Raw genomic sequence first — 24,303 nt, forward strand, 5'->3', positions numbered from 1 at the left:
GAAAAAAAAATAGAGACAAAGTCCTTTTGGATCTTTGCTCTGATACCAAATTAAAACAGGTATGAACAAATTCTTGTATTGATTGTTTGATATTGATTGATTGATCTTGATTCAAGTCTAGCTATTTATAGGAAATGAATTGAATAAATTGCATTGCTGTTAGCACTATCTCTAATGATGAATCTAGCTATTCTACCACCATGTTTGTTGCTTTAGACAACTCACTCACGCTAAAAGCATTAGTTTCTAAAACACATCTTGCATACTCTTCGCGTAAAACAATTCATTCAGCCGAATCGAGTTCTTTCATTCATGGAGTCTATTCCTATGCTTCATCCAGGCCAAAGGTTTTGCCCCATGGAAGATGAGCTACTCATGTTCTACCTCAAGCCTAAGGTGAACGGGATGGCAGTTCCCCGCAACGAAAGCCTTATCCCAGAGTTGGATCTTTACGGCGACCGAGATCCTTGGAAGATATGGGAAAGATTTGAAGCAAGAAGAGCGAACGACTTGAGGAGGAACAAAGATCTTTACTTCTTCACCCAGAAGAAGAAGAAGACGGCAAGAAGCTCTAGGGCAAGCCGAACAGTGGGGAAAGGTGGTACCTGGAAAGGCCAAAACGCAGCCAAGGAGGTGTATCTTGTTGATCAGAATCAGCAGCCAACATCTACTCTTCTTGGCTTCAAGAAGATCTATACCTACAAGAACAAAGGCTCTAAACATCATGGCCGGTGGATCATGTAAGAGTTTGAACTTGATGAGACCCAAATCCAGCGCAAGAAACAAGGAAACAATGATTACGTTCTTTGTTTGCTTAGGAAGAACGACGTGCTTCCGGAAAAGAGGAGAAGAAGGCAAGAAGAAGATGAGATTCTTGATAAAGAGTATGTCGAGATCGACGAAGATGCAGGCCTGAAGAAGCGACGTCAACGTCCTGATGTGCCAACATCGTCATTGGAAACTGAACAAGAACTGCTTGCGGTAAGCGACCAACAAGAAAGTGAACCACTTTTGGCGATGGATGAGAATATGGGATTGCCAATACCGCTGATATTGGATGAGGCTGAACTACAAGAATTGTTCAACGAAGTGTTCTTGCAGCCAGGACCTCCATTAGAAGCTGAAGCCTCATGGGAAATCGATGTGAGTAGAGGGGGCTTCAGTGTAATAACCATAAATTTCATTTCATTATTGATTCAATTTGAATTCTATTAAGTTATGATTTTCAGTCTAAATGAATATAATTGTTTGCAACGTTACGGAAACGGAAACGGAAACGTTATCGGAACGTTTGTTTTAAAAAAAAAACGTTACGTTTCCGAACGATTATATCGACTTTTATTCCGTCGATCGTTTGCGAAAACTTTCTTCACAAAAGTTGTAGAGCTCGTCGATACGAACTCGTAAGTATGTGACGCGTTCGAATCGGACGTCGTACGTAAAAGTTATTAACGTCGGAAGTTAGTTTCCGATTTGGAAACTAGTATAAATAGTAAATTTTAGGGATTAGGGTTTCCATTTCTGGAAACCCTTCACCCGCGCCTCCTCTCACCTTCTCTCTCTTCTCTCTCGCCCTCTCCCCGATTTTTCTTCCTTCCTCAGAAATCTCACCGGCGATTTCGCCGACCGGTGGCCCGTGTCACACACCGCTCTCCTCAAAAGCCTCGCACGGCCCTCCTCGTCAAACCCCGAGGAGATCGTGCCCCTCCCCGTCGTCATTCGTCGCATCGACGCACCCGTCCTCTGCCTCGAATCGCCACCACTCGAACCGTCCTCCGACGAAGCTAGGGTGCAGAGCAGGCGCACCTTCGTCACTCCTCAACCCCTGCAACACCACGATCGAGGAAGAAGGCGCGACGAAACGATCGGTGACCCATCTCACACCGACAACGAATCGAAGCTCCACCGTTCGATCTAGGTAAGGATGATGAGATTGATTGATTGTGTGTGGTTGTTCAATGTTTTTGGGAATGATTGGGAGAATTGTAGATCGATTGGAAAGTTTTGGAGGAGGATCGGATGTGTAGGTGGAAAAATGGAGGACCGCCGCCTTAGGCGGCGCATGGAGGAGATTGGGAGGAGTAGGAGGCGGCCTAGGATCGTAGGAAGGAAGAGGGGAAGGAGGGGGAGAGTTTGGGCACGGTGGTGACACCACACGCGCCGGTTTTGGCCTCGGCGCGTGAGCCCCACGCGCGGCCTGCCGACGGGTGGCGCGTGTACCCCACGCGCCACCACGTGCGGCGGTGCGACAGTATTTTCCGATAGGGGTATTTTGGTAATTTACTGAAATGTAAATGTAAATTTTATTTACTGCGGTAAATGTAATTAAATTTTACCTTCGGTAAATGTAATTATAAATTACTTTCAGTAAATGTAATAAGTAATTTGTAAAAGGGTAATTTAGTAAATTTTATTTACTGAGATTGTATTTACATTTAAATCGTACGTATACGTACAGAAATACGTATTAATATTTATACGTACAGAAATACGTATATAATATTTATATGTACAGAAATACGTACTAATATTTATACGTACAGAAATACGTATATAATATTTATACGTACAGAAATACGTATTAATATTTATACGTACAGAAATACGTATATAATATTTATACGTACAGAAATACGTATATAATATTTATACGTACAGAAATACGTATAAATTGTATATTTGTACAGTAAACCGTGAATAGTAACAGTGAACAGTAACACGGAACAGTAATTTCGTAAAACCAAAAATTGCTGAACAGTAACCGATTATTACTGTTTCGGCATTTAAAGGTTTACGAAACGATTCTAAATTCTTTTCTTATCTTTTCAAGGTGATCGTTAAATCGAGGAAATGAATGATCTTCGGGAATTGTGGAATTACGCTCAAGTCAATAAGGTGAGTAAAATCTCACTTATTTACGAATCTACCCTTGCGGTGATTCCAAGATTTTTGCAAGAGTTTTTAATATTGAATTACGACACGTATACAATATAGTGGATTACGTATATATCGTATAAATGGTAATAAGTACATATATATATAGTTTGCTATATTATATACTGTTATGAATTCATTGGAATTGGTCATTTCCAATGACGAGAATTAAATGTTGAGCATGTGATGTGATTTTTGTACAATATGAGGTGTGATTATTGTACGTGGTTTTAACATGAGATTGTTAAAATGTTGATTTGTCTTCGGACATGATTTTTGGTACAATATGATGTGAGATTATTGTACGTGATTTTAACATTGAGATTGTTAAAATGTTGATTTGTCTTCGGACATGATTTTTGGTACAATATGATGTGAGATTATTGTACGTGATTTTTACATTGAGATTGTTAAAATGTTGATTTGTACAATATGATGTGAGATTATTGTACGTGATTTTAACATTTAGATTGTTAAAATGTTAATTTCTTCGGACATGATTTTTGGTACAATATGATGTGAGATTATTGTACGTGATTTTAACATTGAGATTGTTAAAATGTTGATTTGTCTTCGGACGTGATTTGGTACAATATGATGTGAGATTATTGTACGTGTTTGGCAAGTCGGAACCTAGCCTTTGGCCGGGCGAAAGTTACGATACAGTTAGAGCTCTAGTCTGTCTGCCTTAGTACTGCATGTGAGGTAACGGGTGGTTATCTGCTCATGGGTACTCAGATTGTTTTGGATGTTGGGTAGCGGGTGGCTATCCAATATCGGCGGTGTATTACGAGAGGGGTAACAGATGTGTACCAGCGTTCTTGGTACCCGTATTATAAATGCATTTGGGTAACCAGAAGGGTTACTTAATTTCTCATGAGCGCTTCTTTTTCTTTGGGACAACCAGATGGGCCGTCCACTGACTCATGAGTGCATTTATATTTGTTTGATTTGTGGATTTTCGTATATATTGATATGCGAGTTATATATTTTCATTTTACTCATACGAGCTGTAAAGCTTACCGGGTTTGTGTTTACAATCCCGGTGCACCAATTCGATGGTGTAGTGGATAACTCCGCAGGTGTGGATTAGCGGGAATTGACGGACCGCTCAGAGGACTTGAAGTTATTTATCTCCAGCTTGCGTGAGGATTTGGTGTGACTATCTTGTGAGGATTATACATTTCCAATTGATAATATGTTGAATTATATGTTTGGTTTGTAATAATTGGTTTTCTGAGTTGTATTGAGAACTCAGTGATGATCCGCTGTGCACGTTAAATGATTTCGATTTCATTGAGATTGTTTTGGTGTTCTAACGACTTTGAAATTTTGAGTTTTTAGGCTTGAAATTTTAGGGTCGTTACATTCAGTGACACAATGGTTGGTGAAGAAGACTGATCTAGGGCTTTGATGGAAGGTCTGACTAATGAAGAGCAGGAAATGCCATGGAAGTCGGACAGGAATGCTGCTTGTTTAGATTTTGGCTATAATTCGGTATTTTAGTTTATAGTTCAGTTTTCACTATTGAATCATGTAACTTCATGGGGTTCCGGCTTAAGTTCCCCTTCCCCCAATTGTATATTCAACTAAATTTATGGGTGTGAGGGCCAAACCCCCCAGCTTAGACTGGGTTCCAGCCCTCGTTAGAAAAGAAAATCATCAGTGTTCCTTTGCCTGAATATAGTGATATACATTATACAGTATCTGACCAATAATGTTGGCATGATTTGAACTCGTAAGGTGTTACACTAGTCAACCTGTTCAGGTAACCATTTTCTGTTTATGTGAACTAATGGAAATGAGCAATAAAAAGAGTCACCTGAAATGAAGCTCAATTCCTAGAATCCATTCCATATAACTTATATATTCTTATTTCTTAATCACTACAAGTTACGCCTTCTGAACCAAAATTACCACTTTATTGGAACTGAAATTGAGCTATATAAATATAAATGCAGAGAGATGGCAATCAGGGCATATTATGTATTGACGACTAAAGCTACTCAACTTGTTTCGGCAGCCATTCATATTATGTATTGAAGACTAAAGGCCTAAAGCTACTCAAATTGTTTCGGCAACCATTTTCTTTTTAATGTGAACTAACGGCAATGAGGATTGAGGAATGAAAAAATTAAATCCAATGAGGCCGAATTTCAAGAATCCATACAAATTAAATTCTGTATGTTCTTAATGACTAATGATAATCCACAAATTCTTATTAGTATGATCAAGTTGTAGAGGAGGTTCGATATTCCATAATTTTCCGTTTGGTTTAGTTACTCCATGTTTTCCCTGCAGTGAAACGTCTAATACATGATATCTTGTAGATTCTTATTTCCATGCTTTCCTTGTACATTTGTACTTTAGATACGATATCATGCAGTTGTTCGTATCAATAGTTATGCAACTCTAGGTTGTTTGTGTCCTCGCTTAAACACATCTCAGCAGGCTCTTAAGCTGTTTGCAGATCATCATAAAATCCTGCATATAAATGCTCAGCCAAACAATGAGTCTTTTATCACTTTGAGAATAGCAGACACCATCAGGTTTACTGTTACAGAATTTACATCTCTCAATTCAAGCCTGACTACCTGAGATGCTCAAAAATCAAACCTGAGTGGCTCAGAAACTATGCCTTGTGGAGGAATCAAAAGTCTGCCTTGTGGTATCATCTCTGTTTTCAAATGCGACGCCGAGGCGACGCCAGTGCGCGCTCCCGTGCGGAGCGACCAAAAAAAGCCCCGCTACCTCAAACTGAGGCGGGTTGCAGGAAAAGCGACCGGTGGGGCGTCGGGGCGTCCATTTTTTCCTGGAAAGCGAAACTTAGTGCGGAGGCGAGAGGTTGAAGACGAAGACAATGTCAAAAAGCTTTCATCCAAACGACGCCGTTTGGTTTAATTATACGGGAGCTATATTCAATTTGTGCTTTCAGCAAGTAGGCGACACGAGCAGTTTTGGCTCTTATATATCCGTAGTTGGAGCCAGCTTGGCATATCCAATTTCTTGAAAGCACGGGTAACCTCTTTAATTAACGGATCTTGAATGCTATTAATAGATTCCACAACAATAGTCCCTCAAAGTGAATGATTCGAAAGAGCGAAGAAGTAAGTAAATGAGACGACTTTAAATGGCCTTCTTTTGATGGGCAAGCCCTTTCTTTTCACTAATAAAAGACTTATTCGAATGGAGAAATTCATCCCAATCTATAGGCAAAAGTTTAAAACTATCATGTTGCTTTTCTTGTTGGTTTTTGGTTGGGTCGGTTCTTATTTCATTTTTATGTGAACCCATAAATTTACAACAAAAGAAATATTGGATTTATATACATCTAATTTAGTTTTAGAATAATTTATATATATATAATTAAAATAATTATTGTTGGAAATGCGGTCGTCTTAAGTCGCCTTAGCGTGCCGATGCTCTCGCCTCGCGAGGCTTGACCTGATCGCTTTCGCCTTCGTTTTTGCCTTTGAAAACATTGGGTATCATCAAGCTCAGACATCTCAAATATTGTCTCTAGCACTGCGGCATGTAGTTGGCGTATCTGCATTATTGCAGGTCATGGTGCAATGCCCTTGTAACTTGTAAGTTGGAACACAAGCAACCGATCTCACGGGACTGGCCAAAATGTCTCTGGGAAACAACGTGATGTGTAAAATTTGGATAGTGTTTGGAAGAAATTGAATAACTGATGACAATTGATAATAATGTTTCGGTACTATCTATATCTCTTCAAACATTTGAACCAAATGATCTTTACTGAATTACATAATTAAGTACAAAATCCAATGCATTTTACATGCCTTTCAACCTGGTAGAACATCTTGAAATTTTAGCTCAGGATCACGTTAAATTTATTCAAATATATATAATTCTGTTCCAGAATTGCATCATATCTAGTAAACCATTCCGTACTGCATTTCAAGTTGTCGCAGCAGTCGTGACTTGTGAGAACTAGAAACTTATATAGGCAAATCGAAGTCCGGGGCAGGGGGTTAATCATTACAAATGGTCAGCATAGAAGTACTAAATCTGAGGTTGAGAAGCTTTTAACCTATTCAAACACAACATTTTGAGCATAGGAATTAGGACTGATTTGAATCTAGGATGAAATGTTACATTGTGTAAGTATAAGTTTATTGACAATTCTTTTTGTGGACAAAACACAACTTTCACTTAAGCATTTTGGCTCAAGCAATCAGCTCATGGAGTGTATTTAAATCAACTAACCAAGTCAAGATTGAAAACCCAATATGATCTCATGGCCCATGCCCCAAGGAAAAAGCATGCATATACATTTCATATCATATAAAATAACAGACCTGGTTTCCATCTATCTATTTTTAGGTTTTTCGATTTCAACTTGATGTCTTGAATTGTATGCAATTACTTATGTGTCATGGATTCCTCAGCTAAACTCATACTCTCTTTATGAGTTTTAGTAAAGAAATGTAATTTTCTTTGTTTTATGGAGAGTCCATACGTCCAAAAGATATAACTTTTCCTTATTTTATGGAATCTTGTCTTTTCTTTTCTCTTCATCACTTTGACTTTTCTCTATTATCATGTGAGATTATTATATATTGTTCGGGGACTTTTCATTTCTTTGTTATTTCTTTGACTTTTCCCTTCTTATTAGATCTGTAATAGTTGCACCCATGCAGATTTTTGTGACCCTTGTTTATATATGTATATATTTGTTTTTAGATGAATCTCTCTACTCACCTAACAAGAAGTAAGGTGTAATTAGTCTCTTTGACTTTAGGGTTCTCTATAGTCAATACATCAAATGATTACACACTATTTCTCCCTAGGTGCATTTGGTTTTCAACCATGCACTTAACTCTTTTCTGTCTCTTCTTACAAGCTAGGTGTCTATTTAGTTTGATTTTTTGAGTTGGTTAGGTTGAGTTGAATTAAGTAGTTGCTTTTGTAGGCTCCCATGGAGCCTCATATTTGTCTATAAATAGAGAGCATGCTCTCTTTTCAACTTGATTGTCTAGGTTGTTAAAAATGTAGTATTGCATTTTTCTTTTGTTGGGACTTAGTTCCCTTGCTCTGTCCATTGTTGCTCTAAGTCTTTCTTGTGATTATTAATCTTGGAGCTGGACACAAAACCTTCTTTGCATAAACCCATATCATTTGTACTTGCAGACTTTGTGTGGTGTAGGTAGTGCAAGCAACCCCAAAAGTGATCACAACTGAATCAGTTGAGTTGTAGTTGATTTGAAGATTGAAGTTTTTAATATATGTGTGAGTAAACACTTTGAGACAAGAGAGACAAAAAAGCTGAGTTCTTAGATTAGGTGAGTCAAGACATGATAGTAACATGGTTAGCTATCCCTCATGAGTTGTAATCTTGTGAGATGTGTTGAAATGCTTATTGTGAACCAGTTAAGTATTGGTTGTGTTCAGAGCTGAATTCTTAGTGACATTTTCATATGTAAACGTATACTTAGTGTCAAGAGAGATAGAACATGTTGTAGACTATATATAGTCTAGACAAGATAGTACTGCGGTCACCTATCCAGGTTGATATTAATCTTGTAAGAAGTGTTGAATCACATAGTGAAAATGTTTATCTCTCAAGAGTAAGGGGCACACAGTTTTTCTCTCTGATACAGGGTTTATGCGAGTAAAAAATATCTTGTGGCACATTTACTAATTTGGAATTGAACTCATCAAGAATGAAATTCATTAGGAATGGGAGACATAATGAATTTGGATGTGGAGAATTCAATTCTATTGAACTATTTACTTACAATATGGAATTAGAACATAAACAATACTAATTACGATTGATATTGTTTACTTACCATCGGAATTAGATTGAAAATTAATCTAATTATTAAAATACCCATATATATCTATGAAATCACTTATTTCCTCTACTCATCAATAAATAGTACTAATGTGCTACACCAATTTAACAACATACAAATGTCACTACACCAATTTTTTTTTCTTTTAATACTCAATAAGACAAATCCAATTCCAACTAAATTTCATTTATCGATAATAAATTATGTAAATAAATGGAAATAATTGGAGAATATTATTAGAGAAAGAGAAGAACTCTCGTAGAATATGTGGTTGTTTATATGTAGGGTTTAACAATACTATTTATATATATATATATATTCTCAATTTGGGTTGGAGAATTTGCATATATTCTCAATTAAATTAGGGTAGTTTAGGTAATAAAAATTGATACCCGAACTGATGGAGGAATTGATTATGATACCCACCTCACCCATTGGGTATCAAGTAGGGCTGTAAACGGTTTCAAAATAGCCAAAAATAGGTGGAACCATAAACCGAACCGTGTTATTAAAACGGTTCGGTTCTTGTATTTTTCAGAATAGGAACCGAACGGTTCGGTTCCTAACGGTTCCATGGCGGTTCCGGTTCTAAAACGGTTCCAAAAAAAATTGTCTTAAATTCAAGAATGATGTTAGTTTGAGCATATCATACTTATATTTTGTGACAAGAAATGATGGAAGATTGATAATTCGAGACAAGATAATTCCAAATCAGGGGATAGTCTATGTCCTCCACCAAATGAAATATGACTAGTACTTTAGTTTAAAGCAATTTCTCTCTTTTGCAAACAGTTCCGGTCCCAAAACGGTTCCTATACATTTTTTTCTAGGAACCGAACCGAACCGAATTGTTTTAAAAACGGTTCGGCTCTACTGTTTAACTTCATTTTTTTTTCTAGGAACCGAACCGAAGTGCTGTTAAACGGTTCGGTTCCAACGGTTCCTTCAGGAACCGGAACCGATTAACAGCCCTAGTATCAAGTTAGGGGTTTTAGCAGTAATCAATTCCTGATGAGGAGGTGAGACCCACATCATTCCAATTCTCATATATATTAGTAAACGACGGAATTCTCTTATCTCCTAATTAATTTCTATATTCTCAAGTCTATTCAACGGTAGTAAACGTGTCATTGGTGTTATTTGTTTATGTATGCACTAATTATGTTCGGTGATGGAGGTAACCTTCATGAGGACTCAAAAAAGAGCCATAGATCGAATGCTTCAGAACTTCCTTGAATTCCCTATAGAATTTGTGAAGACGCTGCAGCTAGGTTGACTCTCCGAAAAGGCATGTCTCATCAAGAGGTCTAACTTGTTGTGACCTCCCGGACCTCGGTATGTACATTTTGGCGATGCTTAATTATGGGATAGCAAGGTGGAGAAGGCATAGCTATGCAGAGTCAGGGGATTGTTTTTGGGAGCCATTATTATTGTTAGTCACTAGGACCGAAAGCTAGTGTGGATACTGGTTCTTTTAACATGGAAATTATGAAAATGTAAGCTCAGAGACCAGCACAAGCTTTGGATGATCAAGTTGTAGAACAAAGTTATGAAACTCATTTTGATCAAAGTGATGGGTTTTGCTGCTGGACAATGATCAGTCAGGCATCTTCCTCTGCCTCATATTCATCATACTTTACTTGATACTTATAACTGGATGCTTGCTACTCATCTGAAGCAGTCTACTAGATGGATATCTAAATTTACTTTATTCAAGATTACATCTCTTGAATCTCAAATGGTATGGAGCCAAATGCCTGTTTACAAAACTACCTGTACATCTGTACCAAGACAAAATTGAATAGGAGGACAATGATATTGATGCAGTCCTACCACATATCTACCAAATGAACCAAGGTTCTCAAAATTCCATCACGGATGAGGCTAGCTCAAGCAAAGGCTCCAATGCTGTCGGAGCAAACTTACGAGCAAATAGGTTACAAATGGATGTCATCTCTGAATTGTACTGACAAAGTGCTCCATTATTCCTTATAGACCTTACAAAATCTTCTGTAACATTATCTCCACCATACATTGCAGGGTGTGGTCCTCCCACAGACCAGTCCACCCAAGTCACGGTTCGATTAGAGTTCAATGAACCATGGAACATATTGAAGTAAGTAGGCAGGTAATGCTCATCTGGGTAACAAGCAGGCAAACAATAATTGCTAAACAAGGTGTAGTACTTTACATCTGCGATTATAATAGTAGCTAAAGTGCGGCTAAGTTCAAACCACTGAGACCCTTTTCTCCACTGATACAGCTGAATATGAGGAAGCATTTTACGGCTGTAACGCCCACGGCCGAAACGTCCAGGATTGTCATATGATTCAACAAAGCTATACTTGGAACCAATGAGATACTTGTACACTGTAGGAAAGTTATAGACTGGGATGCAACTCTCAGAGAGGAGAACAAAGCGCTCATTTGAGAAATCAAGCAATGCATTAGCTAAAAGTCGCTTTTCTGCATCAACCAGTGTAACAGTTCCCCACGAAACAGGCTGCATAGAACAGTAACTGAACATAAGGAGCGGGTAACTCACTAGGAAAGTACATATGATTAGAAAACAAGTACATACTAATGAATCAAATTTACCAGAAGTGTCGCAGTTATAGTAAATGCATCATAGTGTAACATGAAATGAGCAGTCAATTTTAGAGTCATTAACCAATAAAAATTACTCTAAGCAATTGCCAAACCGACACAATAAGATAAAAGAAAATAACTTTCCATCTTACACAGAAACTTTAGATTCTCAACTTTCCAGGCAATGAATAAAATAAAAGTTTGAAAATTGAGCAGTGTTTCCCTGGTGTTACTTCTGCTCAAGTCTCATAAATTATTGGGTTTCCTCTGTGTGCACCCATGCTAGTTCATAACCCGAACCATACCAGCCTACTTCTATCGAGGGGAAGATATTAAGGAACCAAAACATCGAATGGAATGATTCATAGAGAAGTAGCTGCGTTACACATACTAAGGTACCCCGTTATTAAGATAGTTGATTATAATTGGAAGTAAAGTAGATAAAAAAGTAAACAGGAAGAAAAAAAGAGCATTAGATAATCCGGTTCAGTCCCCACACTTGCAACTTCACAGGAGACTAAGAAGAATATCCTACAGCATCACAGGTTCTCATATGACCAAAGTTCAGCCAACTATTTTCCCATTAATCCGCAGATTTGGCAATTTTACAGCCCTTTAATTTATAAAAGCGCATACTGTTGATATTGAACAGAAGAGCCATCAATTCTAATAAAGCTTCAACCTTAGATCCATGCCAAGGTCTATCAATATGACAAACACCTAAACCTAATGCAGAGCTTATACCAAATGAATAGCAAATAGAACTTTCCCTACTTTTGAAAAGCACATCAGTCTAGACAGCCGAGAGAGGATGTCACTAATTTTAGCCAAGACAAGCCTTGTTTAGAAAAAGGCTAATAATACAAACCCTCATAAAGCTAGATTATTAAATCCTAAAAGCAACTAATGGAAGACACAACAAGCTTGCCATTATGCTCCACATTCAGAAATCAAAACTACCTGTACTCAATCCAAAACTCGAGTCCATTATGTAATTGACAACGAAAAGAGCTAGTGACAAGAACACGTATATGGAAATCGCTACAATGCCTGACATCATAGGAATCATAGAATTCTAAGAACAACAACATTCAATCCAATATATATGAAAATGCAAGCAGAATAATACAGAACCAAGAGAAAGCAATGACAATGTGGTTGCCAGCAAAAATGTTATACCTGACTAGGAATTTCGCGTCGGTAAAATGGAGAACTGGTGGATGCATTGACCTTATACCCCGGATCAACATGGATATAAACTGTAAAAAGCTTATTGTCAACCCCCTGAAAGAACCTCTCCCACAATGGCATCAAAGGCAACGGCCCTCTAGTCATAAACATGAATGCAACTCTAGGCACTCTCTGATACGGATACTCTTTCGTTATCGGAACCATGGAAGCTCTCCAAAACAGCTCAGTATCCGTCATACCATGTGTCAAGTTATTCGGCTCCAGAAATGTCTCCATGCTCAAACAATCAACCCTCTCGCAACTCGGTGCAACTGAAGCCGTGCAGCATTTGGTCTGCTCCTTCTCCGGCGGTGGTGTTGTGTCGTTGGAAGGAGAAGAGAAGTGGTTGATGAAAGAATAAATCTCGGTTTGGGAACCGAAATGACGGTTGATGTGGGCGCTTGTGGCCAATCCTATGACCACACCCACAACAAAAACGACCAAAAAGGAGACAACTTGGAAGAGCTTGAACAAACCCGTTTGGTTCTTGTTGTTGTCGGGCAAGTAGTCTTCTCCCTCCCCTCTGCCGTTTCTTGCCATTGGCCCTTTTTGGCATTCAAAAGATCAAATCTTGTTCATCAAGTCATGATCTTTGTGTCTCCGGTGTTCCAGAACCAACCCATGTATATAAAAAAACAGAGATACAAGATGAAGAGAGAAACTTGTCGTCCCCTGTGTACCTGAAACCGAAGAAGCTTGGAAAATCCAAAGAGCAATAATTCTTAGGACAGTTGGGGTCTTTAAGCAAGAGTGGGATTGGTGATGATATTGATTGTTCTTGGAAAGTTGTGGCTTTTGTGGCCTTGTGGGTGGAGAGAGGGAGGGAGAGAGAGAGAGAGAGAGAGAGAGAGAGAGTGCGAGAGAATCTGAGTTATTGTTCTTTACTTCTGACTGAATCCGTGGCATTGGTGGATAAGTGTAGTCCCATTCCTCGGTATAAATATAAGGAAAAATGACAAATTCATACAAATTTAGCCTTAGACCATTTGAAACAAAAAAATCAAAAGGTAACCAAACACTCTAAGAGTATCTATATATATTTGACCAAATAGTAAAAAAAATTATGAATCTTAGACCCGGGATTTTAAATTCGAGAACCGTTGGAATTGCACTGAAATAGTCGATTCGATTCGATTTAAAAAAAGATTACTAATTCTAGAGGAACCGCACCGAAATAATCAATTCGATTCAATTTTGGTTCTTATTTTTGAAAATGATTTTTAAACCGTTAGAACCGAATCTTCACAACTATATAAGAAAACCCCTAAAAAAACATCTTTTATTGCCGCCTCCCTCATCACTTTCTTTTCTTTACTTTTTAGACACATACTAATCACTATATAAACTAAAAAAAACCTATTCAATTTGCCTCACTTCCTCACTTCCTCTATTATTTATTACTCCCTCGAATCCAAAACGTCCTAGATTTCCATTCTCTCTCTCTCTCTCTCTCTCTCTATCTAAATTCTTTTTGTAATAATTGAGTATGTTAATTGTTTATCATTGAATAATTATATTAGAAAGGTTGTTGAAGTTCTGTATTTACATTTTGAAGTTGATATTTTATATGATTATTGTTTAAGGCTTGGAGGTAAATATATATTAAAGTGAACTTTTGAAACCGTAATAATTCAGAAACTAATCTGATATTTACGGTTTCAGTTGCTTCCGGTTCTGGAAACAAATAGTGCTAAATCCGGATTTTTTTTCTTTTTCGGCTCCTGTTCCGGTTACGAGAAAAAATCATTATTTTGGAATCGGTCCCAAGCCTAATGAATATTATATATTTTTGAAACTATTTTTTACCCTCATTTATCTAAACACTTGTAGATATATATATATATATAGTCCATATCCAGAGTGAAGCTTCACTCTGAAATTTCAGAGTGAAGTTCCAATTTTGGCACACTTTTCGGTCAAATTTTTTCAGCATAATCGATTCAAGATTTAGGTATGCTATTCAAGATCATCTATACAAAATTTCATCTAATTTGACAATTATTTGAGCTTTCAAAATTTCAGAGTGAAGCTTTAAGGGATATATATATATATATATATATATATATATATATAGAGAGAGAGAGAGAGAGATCACTTTGCCGGACTCTGGTCCCCGTCGCCGGCCACCTTCGCCGGATTCCCGATCACCGGCCTCTGGACATCGTTGTTGGAATCCGTCCACCATCGCCGGCTCTGGCCATGAGTTACCGGAAAAACATTACAAACCCAATAATGCCCAATAACAAATTACTGACACCCTATAAACTAAAAAACTAGAATTAGAAATCTAAAAATCAATGCTGAATCTCTGCAGTTAGCCCATGAAGTAACTAGAAAATGTTTTCTGTTATCACGGCTTACTTATTTGAAGTAACCAGAATCCTAAATCAGCCCTTCATATCACCTGGGTCCCAGATCCAAGCCAACAGGTTTTGTGCCGCAAAACCTAAACCAAAATTGGACCACCAAACAGCACAGGGCCACCAAGGAGTGACCCAACACCCTAAGCCCAATTCGAGCTGGGCACCCAAGCAAGGTAGCCCAAGTGATTAGGCCCCCTAAAATGGGCACCCGTTCATCATCACCATCTGCAACCACCAGCGAAGCAACGCAGCCCTCCACCAGCCCCACACAGTAGCCGCCACCTCCATCGCCGCGGGACACAAATCTCGAATATCCAAGCACCAACGAACTACCAAAGCCCTCCCAGACAGAGCCAAGTACCACAACCCCATACACCCTTCACGCCACCAGCGAGGACGACTCGGATCCCAGATCTGAGGCCTACAGCCGACTCGGACCATCACCGGACCCACTCCAAGATCCTGGTAACTTGGCATCGCTGCCCACTATTGTTTCTGCATTACATAGCCTTGAGCTTCGCACCCGTGATTCACCAGAGCACAATGCCAACCCCCAAGGCTAGTGAAACTCCGACGCCAAAAACGACCAAATCCATCAGAAGAGAGAGAAGTCGATCTAGGCAGGAGAAACTGAGAAAACTCACGACTAGAATTGGTGAATTGGTGCCACGATTGGTCAAACCCTAGGGTTGGCTGCCGCCGAGAGAGAGAGAGAGAGCTTTGCATTTTTACCTAGCAAGAGACTTTAATATCATGACCAGAATATATTTTATCCTTTTTGATGGGTTTAATTAGAAAAAAAAAAGATAATTCTCGTAACTTAGAAAAATCTACATTTGATGGGGTTTATCTAAACAATAGACTTCATGATTTTATAGAATTTATCTAATATACATATACAGTAAAACATCTACAAATGAAGAATGTCAGGACATGAAGAAATAGTTACTTTAGTGAGATTATTATATTATTGATAAATTAATAAATTATTATAGAGACTTTTATTGTTATTCCGGCTCATTTGATATTACAATTTTAGTATGACTACTATGTTTATTTTTAGTTAGGATCTTTATTTATTTACTTTCTAAATTTGGTAAAATGTCATGTCTAAAAGTAACTTTAAAATGATAAGTTTAAATAATTAATTTCTTTTCATGACTTTTATTCATTATTTATTTTAAAATTTTGATAAATTATTAATCATTTTAACTAATTTTTATCTCACTAAAGTAATAATTTATTCTCGTCCCGACATTATTCATTTATGGAAAATGTTAAAGACAAAAAAGAATGATATAAAAATTCTATACCAAATGATGTGGCATGTGCCATATCATCATTATAACCTTAATAATTTTCAACATTGTTTTAGGGCAGGACTGACGGCAGCCCTCACACCATTGTCATTAATGAAACTGTAGAATACAAAGGGGGACATAAAGCCTAAATCCCATATTGATACAACCCGAAATAATATCAGGAATCACAATATAACTTACGTATTCTAACACGCAAAAATTAGCAAGGAGAGCAACATTAACGACCCCGTTTGCTTTACAAGGTTGGCGACATACCAGAAATATAAAGCTCATATAGAGCCTTAAATTGCTATGTCTATCAGCTTTCCTACTATATTGCCTCTGGAAACTACCAGTGGCATGAAGTTCATCCTGCCACTAGGAAGTTGCGATCATTAGACAAAGTAAGGAACCCACTGCTTCATTAGAGCAGACATGGCGCACAGAGTGCTGCTACCACGACAATGCCCACTTCTTTTTTATTGAAAACAGTAAATAAATCAAAACAACTAAACAAAAAAACCATAAAACTAAAAGTATAATTGCCCTAAGTGGGAAAATGTTCTTGACCCAAGCCTGGCCCATACAAAAGACCCAAGTTATGGGCTCACCCAAGGAGTCAGAAGGTTGCAAGCTGCCGCGATGGTCGGACCCAACTCCACCACCACCGCAATCAGTAGAGGTTCGCCAATGTTACCTTCTGGTAACTCCAAATCACCGTCATGCCGCCACCATCATTGTGCCAGAAGAGGTGACTCCAACCACTCCATCCTTTCCCCAGATCGGATTGGCAAAACCCGATCCATATCCACTATGGATTGTTAGAGCCCTCTGTCGCCGCGACAAGAACGTCCACCGCCATCCACCTTTGATTGTGTGGCATTTGCCATTGCCACCGACTAGATCGAAGAGTCGCAAATCGAGGCCAGAGAGTCGCCTGCATCTCTTTCTTCCCTAAGCCAAAACCCCAACTATGATCTTCCCAACCTAGATTAGATCGAGGAGAGAAAACCACTACCCAGACTCAGATAGAGGCAATAGAAGCATGTCCAACGACGGCAAAGGGCTTGCCACCGGACAGGGAGATGAAAATAATTTTCTGACCCAAGCGTGTGCATGCACGTTCTATCTTAGGCGCAGAGTTGGGTTACATGTACAGTGTTCCTAAATCTATTAAATGCTTGTTAATCTAAAAGTAAAAATCAAAAATGAAAAAAAAAATCATTTTGATAATACTGAAGATAAGGAACAAGATCCTAACATATAAATATACAGTCTCGTTCACACAGTCAATAGCTGACCATGAATTCATGCTTAACCACCATTGGATGTAAATCCAAGGGTGAGAAGAATCTTTTTAAAATTGAGTTATTTTGTTTTCAACCCTTAAATTTAGATCCAATAATGGTTGAACATGAATTCCATTGTCAGCTACTGACCGTAGGAACGTGATTGTATAAATATATACACACCAACGCTCCATTCCCTTCTTTTATAGTTTAGGTTAGGAAAATGTTTCAATTTTGCTTAAGAAAAAAATAAAGGGAAAAACTTGCGTACAAACTAGTATGTATGCGTGCGTCCGAACTTTCATTTATTTATACACTTTGGGAATATATATACATGATTTCAACCGTTCAAAAGTTTAGTTTATTACTAAAGATCATGTTTGTAAAAAATTGATGTAAACAAAAATCGTCTTCATAGTCGATTGCATCAAACAAATTGACGGTTGATCATGAGACTACTAACTTTCACCATACCCGTTCATTTGTTTGATGCAATCGACAAAGGAAACGATTTTTGTTTATGTTGATCTTTTATAGAAATGATCTTTATGGAATCAGAGTGTTGAAATCGTGAAATTTTGAATTTTATTTAAATTCTAGTTTATTCTTCCACTTCCAAACTAAGGGTGAACAAGTAGACCCGAAAACTGAAAAAAAAATACCATATTCGAACTCAAATTGAATCCGAAAAAACTGAAAACCGAAAAACATCGAACCGAAAATAAAAAACCGAACCGAACCGAAAGAAGGCTTATTAAAAAATTGAATTCTTTAATCAATGATTTTATTAATGTTTCATATCATCAACCAATCAGTATCAATAACATCTCACACCAGACGACTTACATGATGGACTTAGCGAGGTTCATTTACCTAAACTCATAGGGAGTGCGAACATTTTTGTTCCTCAAAATCTGATTTTAATCTAGTCGAGTTTTTTTTATACTTGAGCTAAATATAAACTGTGGAGATGTTAGAGTCAATTTGGTATGGAATAATCAATTAGACATTTTGTTTTTCATCTTTATGTTAAATTTTGTACTTTGAAATTAATGTCTAATATTACATATTTTACATACGGGTATAACTAGAAAAAAAAACCGAACCGAACCGTGTGAGTTGGGTTTGGTTGTGGGTCAAAGTCTCTAAAATGAAAAAACCGAACTGAACCGAACCGAATTTAAAATTTAAATTGGGTTATGGGTTTTGTCCAAAACTGAACCGTACTGACCCGTGTCCACCCCTAATCCAAATACACCCTTACTAAATATGAGAGCTCCATTACCTCAGTATTAAAAATTGGAAGAACAAAACATCGATCAAACGACGTCCCAAAAATTAACACGAGCATAATTAGCTAAATGATGAGCTACTAATTTGATTTGACGATAAGCATGGGCAAAAAATAACTATCTGAATTTGGAGAAGATCAGAGGTAATCTCATCACATACACGACCTACGTGGGAAATATGTGGAATTACACCGTGCTTGGTTGCTTAAGTGATCAGTAGAGAATATGTCTAAAAAAAATTATCAGGTAAAGCACATGCGTAAGAGCTTGAGTGATAGCAGCTCGCCTAACCAAAACCTCAATATGTTAGCCGAGCACCTGTGCACAATAAACTCATGTAGGCCTCCCAGTTGTCGCTGTCTCAGACCACAAGCCCAATTACTTCACAGTTCACACCAAATCAAGAATTTAATCTCGAAATATGGATATTGCCACGACTCAGCTATCAGTTTTTGTTTGAGACCAAACAAAGCGAAAGCAATTACATCACATGATAACATACGATTACGAAGTACGAAATTGTAAACCAGTGATTGCGACTAAAGTTGATTTCGTCAAAAAGATGTATGTCGAAAATTAGAAATCCGAGATGAACCTGTATAGCCAAAATTAGAAAATGATTATGTCGAAAATTCAACATAATCTCTAAAATTAGAGCCATGAGAGGACACAATTATTTAATAGTAAAACTGCTTCTTAAAAACCTTGATTCCTTCAAATCAATTCTCTTTCGTAAATTGTTTTGCATGCAATTTCTGAAACTTTACTAGAATAAATAAAACACTGGTTTGTACAACATGTGAAATACTTCAACTGCATTATATAGTAAACTCATAAGGAAAAATCAGATAATAAAATCTCACAAGGAAAACGAGACTGAGAATATATGTAATACTTCTTAAAAACTTGATCTCTGAAAAGTCTTATAATTAAATATTACCAAACTTGTACCCAAAACTAAACTGGTCATGCACTTATAATGACTAAATCAGAATAGGAAATGTGTGGCGACAACTGGTCATACACTTATGTTGAGCGAACTCAACATAAGCAGAGCGGGGGAGGGGGGAATAATTGGTCATGCATCTGTGCGCATCAGGCAGAGCGGGGGAACCGGTCATGCACTTGTGCGTCCGCTGATACACAAAAGAGCGAGAAGGTGTACTTGACGTAACTGGATAACTAGATCACTGTATTGATGTTCTTTTGGGATTGGGTACTTGTAAGGTAATTAAAAACAAAACTTAATAAAACTTTCTTTTATTCCGTAACACAACTTTTATAGCTTATATCCGTTAAATTCTTGGATGATTTCTGTTTTTATTTTGTTAAAGTTTAATTCAATCTTGTCTATGAGATAGTTGTGACTTTTCAAATTGTGTAATGATATAAAGTTTTCGATTTCTATTCAATGATTTTAGGTTTTATGCTGTGAGTGTTCATGTTCTTGATTAATTTTCGGCGTGTTCTTATATTGCATGTATGATTAAGACAAGTAGTTGATGTTACATATGTTAATCATACAAAGTTGAAAACGATTTTGATACAAGTAGCGATTAATTGTTTGTTCTTTGTTCTCCCACCGATTATGATCTTAAGTTCGACATTGGATAGGTGCTTAAACATGTTGATTTCTCTATGTGATACGTAATTGCATGATAAATTGGTATGTTAGATTTCGTTGCAAGACAAGTAGTTGAGCAGAATGTATCCATGTATTAGGAACCAAGTAGGAACTTGATGCATGATTGAACTTAAGTGGAACTGTGATACCTACAGCATGAACATGATTGAGATTAGATTTCGATGGCTTTGATCTTACATGATTTGTTTGGTGATTGCTTATGTGTTGGTTGGTTGATCACATGTATATATTAATTTAGGTTTTATTTTCTGTTTTGATACCGATCCTATATCAAATCATTAAACTCTTATGAATTCGTTGTTAAATGTTTGTGATTCTATGCCCTGGTTTGATCCTCGGTTTGTAAACGATACCCTCTTGCTTTATACTACTAATGATAAACATGCTCAAAGACTTTTCTCGAGAAAATCTACTTTAATGACTTGTTAAATATGTGGGACGATAAACAAAAGACAAAAAACATAACATCAAGCTCAATAACATTTATCCAGAAAAAAATCTACTTTTATTAATGAAAATCACTCGCCAAATAGGTAGATAACAAAAAAGTGAAGTAGACCATAAAAGGTGAGCAAGCCCAATAACATTTACCCAGAAAGTCTACTAAAAGACACGCAAATGTCATGTTAAGCATGTACACAACACACACACATTAGTAGACCTAAAAGATAAAACTATCCTCAAGAACAATTTTCAAGTGGTTCACATAAGAAAACATTCCTATCACTTGTTTGACATATATTGTGGCACACGGTTAAAATGTCATGTTAACCATGTACACACAACACGCAAACATAAGTAGACCTAAAAGATAAAACTATCCTCAAGAATAATTTTCAAGTGGTTCACATAAACAAACATTCATATCACTTGTTTGACATATATTGTGGTACATGGTTAAAATTTGAGAGCGATCGGGCATCATTTAACCATATGATCATCATGAAAACTGAAAAAAAGCACTTTGACCACACATATACTCCTTGACCGCCGCCTTATGGAAACCTTCTTCCGCGAAGGGTAAGGAAATGTAGAAGGACATGACCACGGGCTCGGGAATACGGGAACTCCAACCCCTGAAATTTCCCCGGCATGGGGTCTACCCATAGCACATATTCGTGGTGTTTTAGGTTTTTCCAATGATCGGATGGTCTACCGAGGCCCGTTACATCCCAAATTTTAACCATCCCCCTAATTATAAGTGCATGTCACATACAATGGTCATTTTCGTTAATGGAGGTCCGCTTCAAATAGCTCCTTCAATAAGTTGCAACTTCTTCGTTAACCTAGTACAAAGGTTAAGCAACATAGAGGGCTACTTAGGGTTTCAATTAGCAAAGTAATTCCTTTGGAATAAGTAGCCATTGGATGTCAAATATATGTATATTTTTGTATGCGGTTAAAATTTGAGAGTGATCGGGCGTCATTTAACCGTGTGATCGTCATTAAAACCAAAAGAACCGCACTTTGACCACACACATACTCCTTAACCGCTGCCTTTTAGAAACCTTCCTCCGCAAAGGGTAAGGAAATGTAGATGGACATGACCACGAAGTTGGGAATACGGGATCCCCAACCCCTGAAATGTCCTGGGGTGGGGTCTACCCATAGCACATATTAGTAGTGTTTTAGGTTTTCCCAACGACTGGATGGTGAACCGACGTCTGTTCGGCCCAAATTTTAACCATCCCCCTTATTTTAAGTGCATGTCACATCTAATAGTCAGTTTCAGTTTTCACTAATGGAGGTCCATTTCAAATAGCTCCTTGAATAAGTTGTAACTTCTTTGTTAACCTAGTACAAAAGTTAAGCAACATAGAGGGTTACTTAGGGTTTCAATTAGCAAAGTAATTCCTTTTGACTTGGTGACCGTTAGAAGTTAGTTATATGTATATTTTGGTACGCAATTAAAATTTGGGAGCGATCGGGCATCATTTGACCATGTGATCGTCATAAAAACGGAAAAGGTACTTTAACCACACATATACTCATTGATCGCCACCTTACGGAAACCTCCCTTCGCGAAGGGTAAGAGAATGTACAATGACATTACCACAAGGTCGGGAATATAGGAGCCCCAACCTTTGATATGCCTCTAAACTCAAAATAGAAAGTCAAACCCTAAAGTAAAATATAAAGTCAAACCGCAAGTAGAAAGTAGTAGACTAAAAGCATTATACTTCTATAAACAAATATGTAGATAAATGACTACATAGAAGTAAACGAGAAATATAAGAAATCTTACTTTTCCCTAAATGTCTACTTCCAGACGATTAAAAGGATCGTCAAACATGTAGACTAAGCACATGAAAGGTGTATACTAAAAGTCTCACGTCAAGTTGAACAACATTTTTCCTGAAGTGTACTTCTATAAACGAAATGACTATCAAGTATGTAGACAAATGACTAGATAGAAGTAGACTTTTTTTTTTGTTAAAGATAGAAGTAGACGATATATATAAGAAATCTCATATTTTTTTCAGAATGTCTACTTCTAGACGATTAAAAGGCTCGTCAAACATGTAGACTAAACACATGAAAGTAGTAGACTAAAAGCATAACGGCAAGTTGAAGAACATTTCTATAGAAAATCTACATCTATGAACGAAAATTACTAGTGAAGTATGTAGACAAATGACTAGGTAGAAGTAGACGATAAATATATAAAAATTTCATATTTTCCTATAATGTCTACTTTCATACGATTAAAAGACTCATCAAACATGTAGAAGCACATGAAAGTCGTAGACTAAAAGCATAACGGCAAGTTCAAGAACATTTCTCCAGAAAATCTACTTCTATGAACGAAAATTACTAGTCAAGTATGTAGATAAATTACCATATAGAAGTAGACGATAAATATAAGAAATCTCAAATTTTTCTAGAATGTCTAATTCCAGACAATTAAAAGGCTCGTCAAACATGTAAAATAAGCACATAAAAGTAGTAGACTAAAAGCATAGCGGCAAGTTGAAGAATTGTTTTCCTTAAAGTCTACTTCAATAAAGGAAAGTGACTCGTAAAGTATGTGAACAAATGATTGGATTGAAGTAGACGATAGATATAAGAAATCTCACAGTTTCCCAGAATGTCTACTTTCCAACGATTAAAAGGCTCGTCAAACATGTAGACTAAGCACCTGATAATAGTAGACTAAAAGCATAGTGACAGGCTGAAGAATATTTTCTCCAGAAAGTGTACTTCTATAAACGAAAATTACTCGTCAAGTAATTTAGATAAATGCCTACATAGAAGTAGACGATAAATATAAGAAATCTCACATTTTCCCATAATGTATACTTCTAGAAGATTAAAAGGCTCGTCAAACATATAGACTAAGCACATGAAAGTAGTAGACTAAAAGCATAATGGCAAATTGAAGAACATTTCTCCAAAAAATCTACTTCTATATACGAAAATTACTAGTCAAGTATGTAGATAAATGACCAGATAGAAGTAGACGATAAATATAAGAAATCTCAATTTTTCCTAGAATGTCTACTTCCAGAGTCCAGACGATTAAAAGGCTAGTCAAACATGTAGACTAAGCACATGATAATAGACTAAAAGCATAACGACAAGTTGAAGAACATTTATCTAGAAAGTGTATTTTTATAAATGAAAATTACTCAGAAGTAGACCATAAATATAAAAAATCTCACTTTTCCCCATAATGTATACTTCAGATGATTAAAAGGCTTGTCAACATGTAGAGTAAGCACATGAAAGTAGTAGACAAAAACTATAACGACAAGTTCAACAACATTTAGACATGCAAAATACCTAGAGAGGACCACTTCATCAGGAGAGACCACCTCATTTTTAAATATGAGCA

The 24,303-nt window shown here is 37.1% G+C and overlaps 2 protein-coding genes across 2 annotated transcripts; one reads left to right on the forward strand and one right to left on the reverse strand.

Moving 5' to 3' along the window:
* Nucleotides 1-312: 312 nt before the first annotated feature.
* On the forward strand, nucleotides 313-1,238 carry LOC126795650 (uncharacterized). Its single transcript, XM_050522446.1, has 3 exons — nucleotides 313-740; nucleotides 819-1,143; nucleotides 1,230-1,238. The coding sequence occupies exons 1-3, from the start codon at nucleotides 313-315 to the stop codon at nucleotides 1,236-1,238; spliced, it is 762 nt and encodes a 253-aa protein (XP_050378403.1).
* Nucleotides 1,239-10,596: 9,358 nt separating this feature from the next.
* Nucleotides 10,597-13,219, reverse strand: LOC126796496 (glycosyltransferase BC10). The gene is made up of 2 exons (XM_050523337.1): nucleotides 12,528-13,219; nucleotides 10,597-11,262 (listed from the first exon to the last, which is right to left on the reverse strand). The coding sequence occupies exons 1-2, from the start codon at nucleotides 13,116-13,118 to the stop codon at nucleotides 10,621-10,623; spliced, it is 1,233 nt and encodes a 410-aa protein (XP_050379294.1). The 5' UTR covers nucleotides 13,119-13,219; the 3' UTR covers nucleotides 10,597-10,620.
* Nucleotides 13,220-24,303: the final 11,084 nt, after the last annotated feature.

Source organism: Argentina anserina, chromosome 5 (assembly GCF_933775445.1).
Source record: "Argentina anserina chromosome 5, drPotAnse1.1, whole genome shotgun sequence".
In the NCBI taxonomy this organism is placed as follows: domain Eukaryota; kingdom Viridiplantae; phylum Streptophyta; class Magnoliopsida; order Rosales; family Rosaceae; genus Argentina; species Argentina anserina.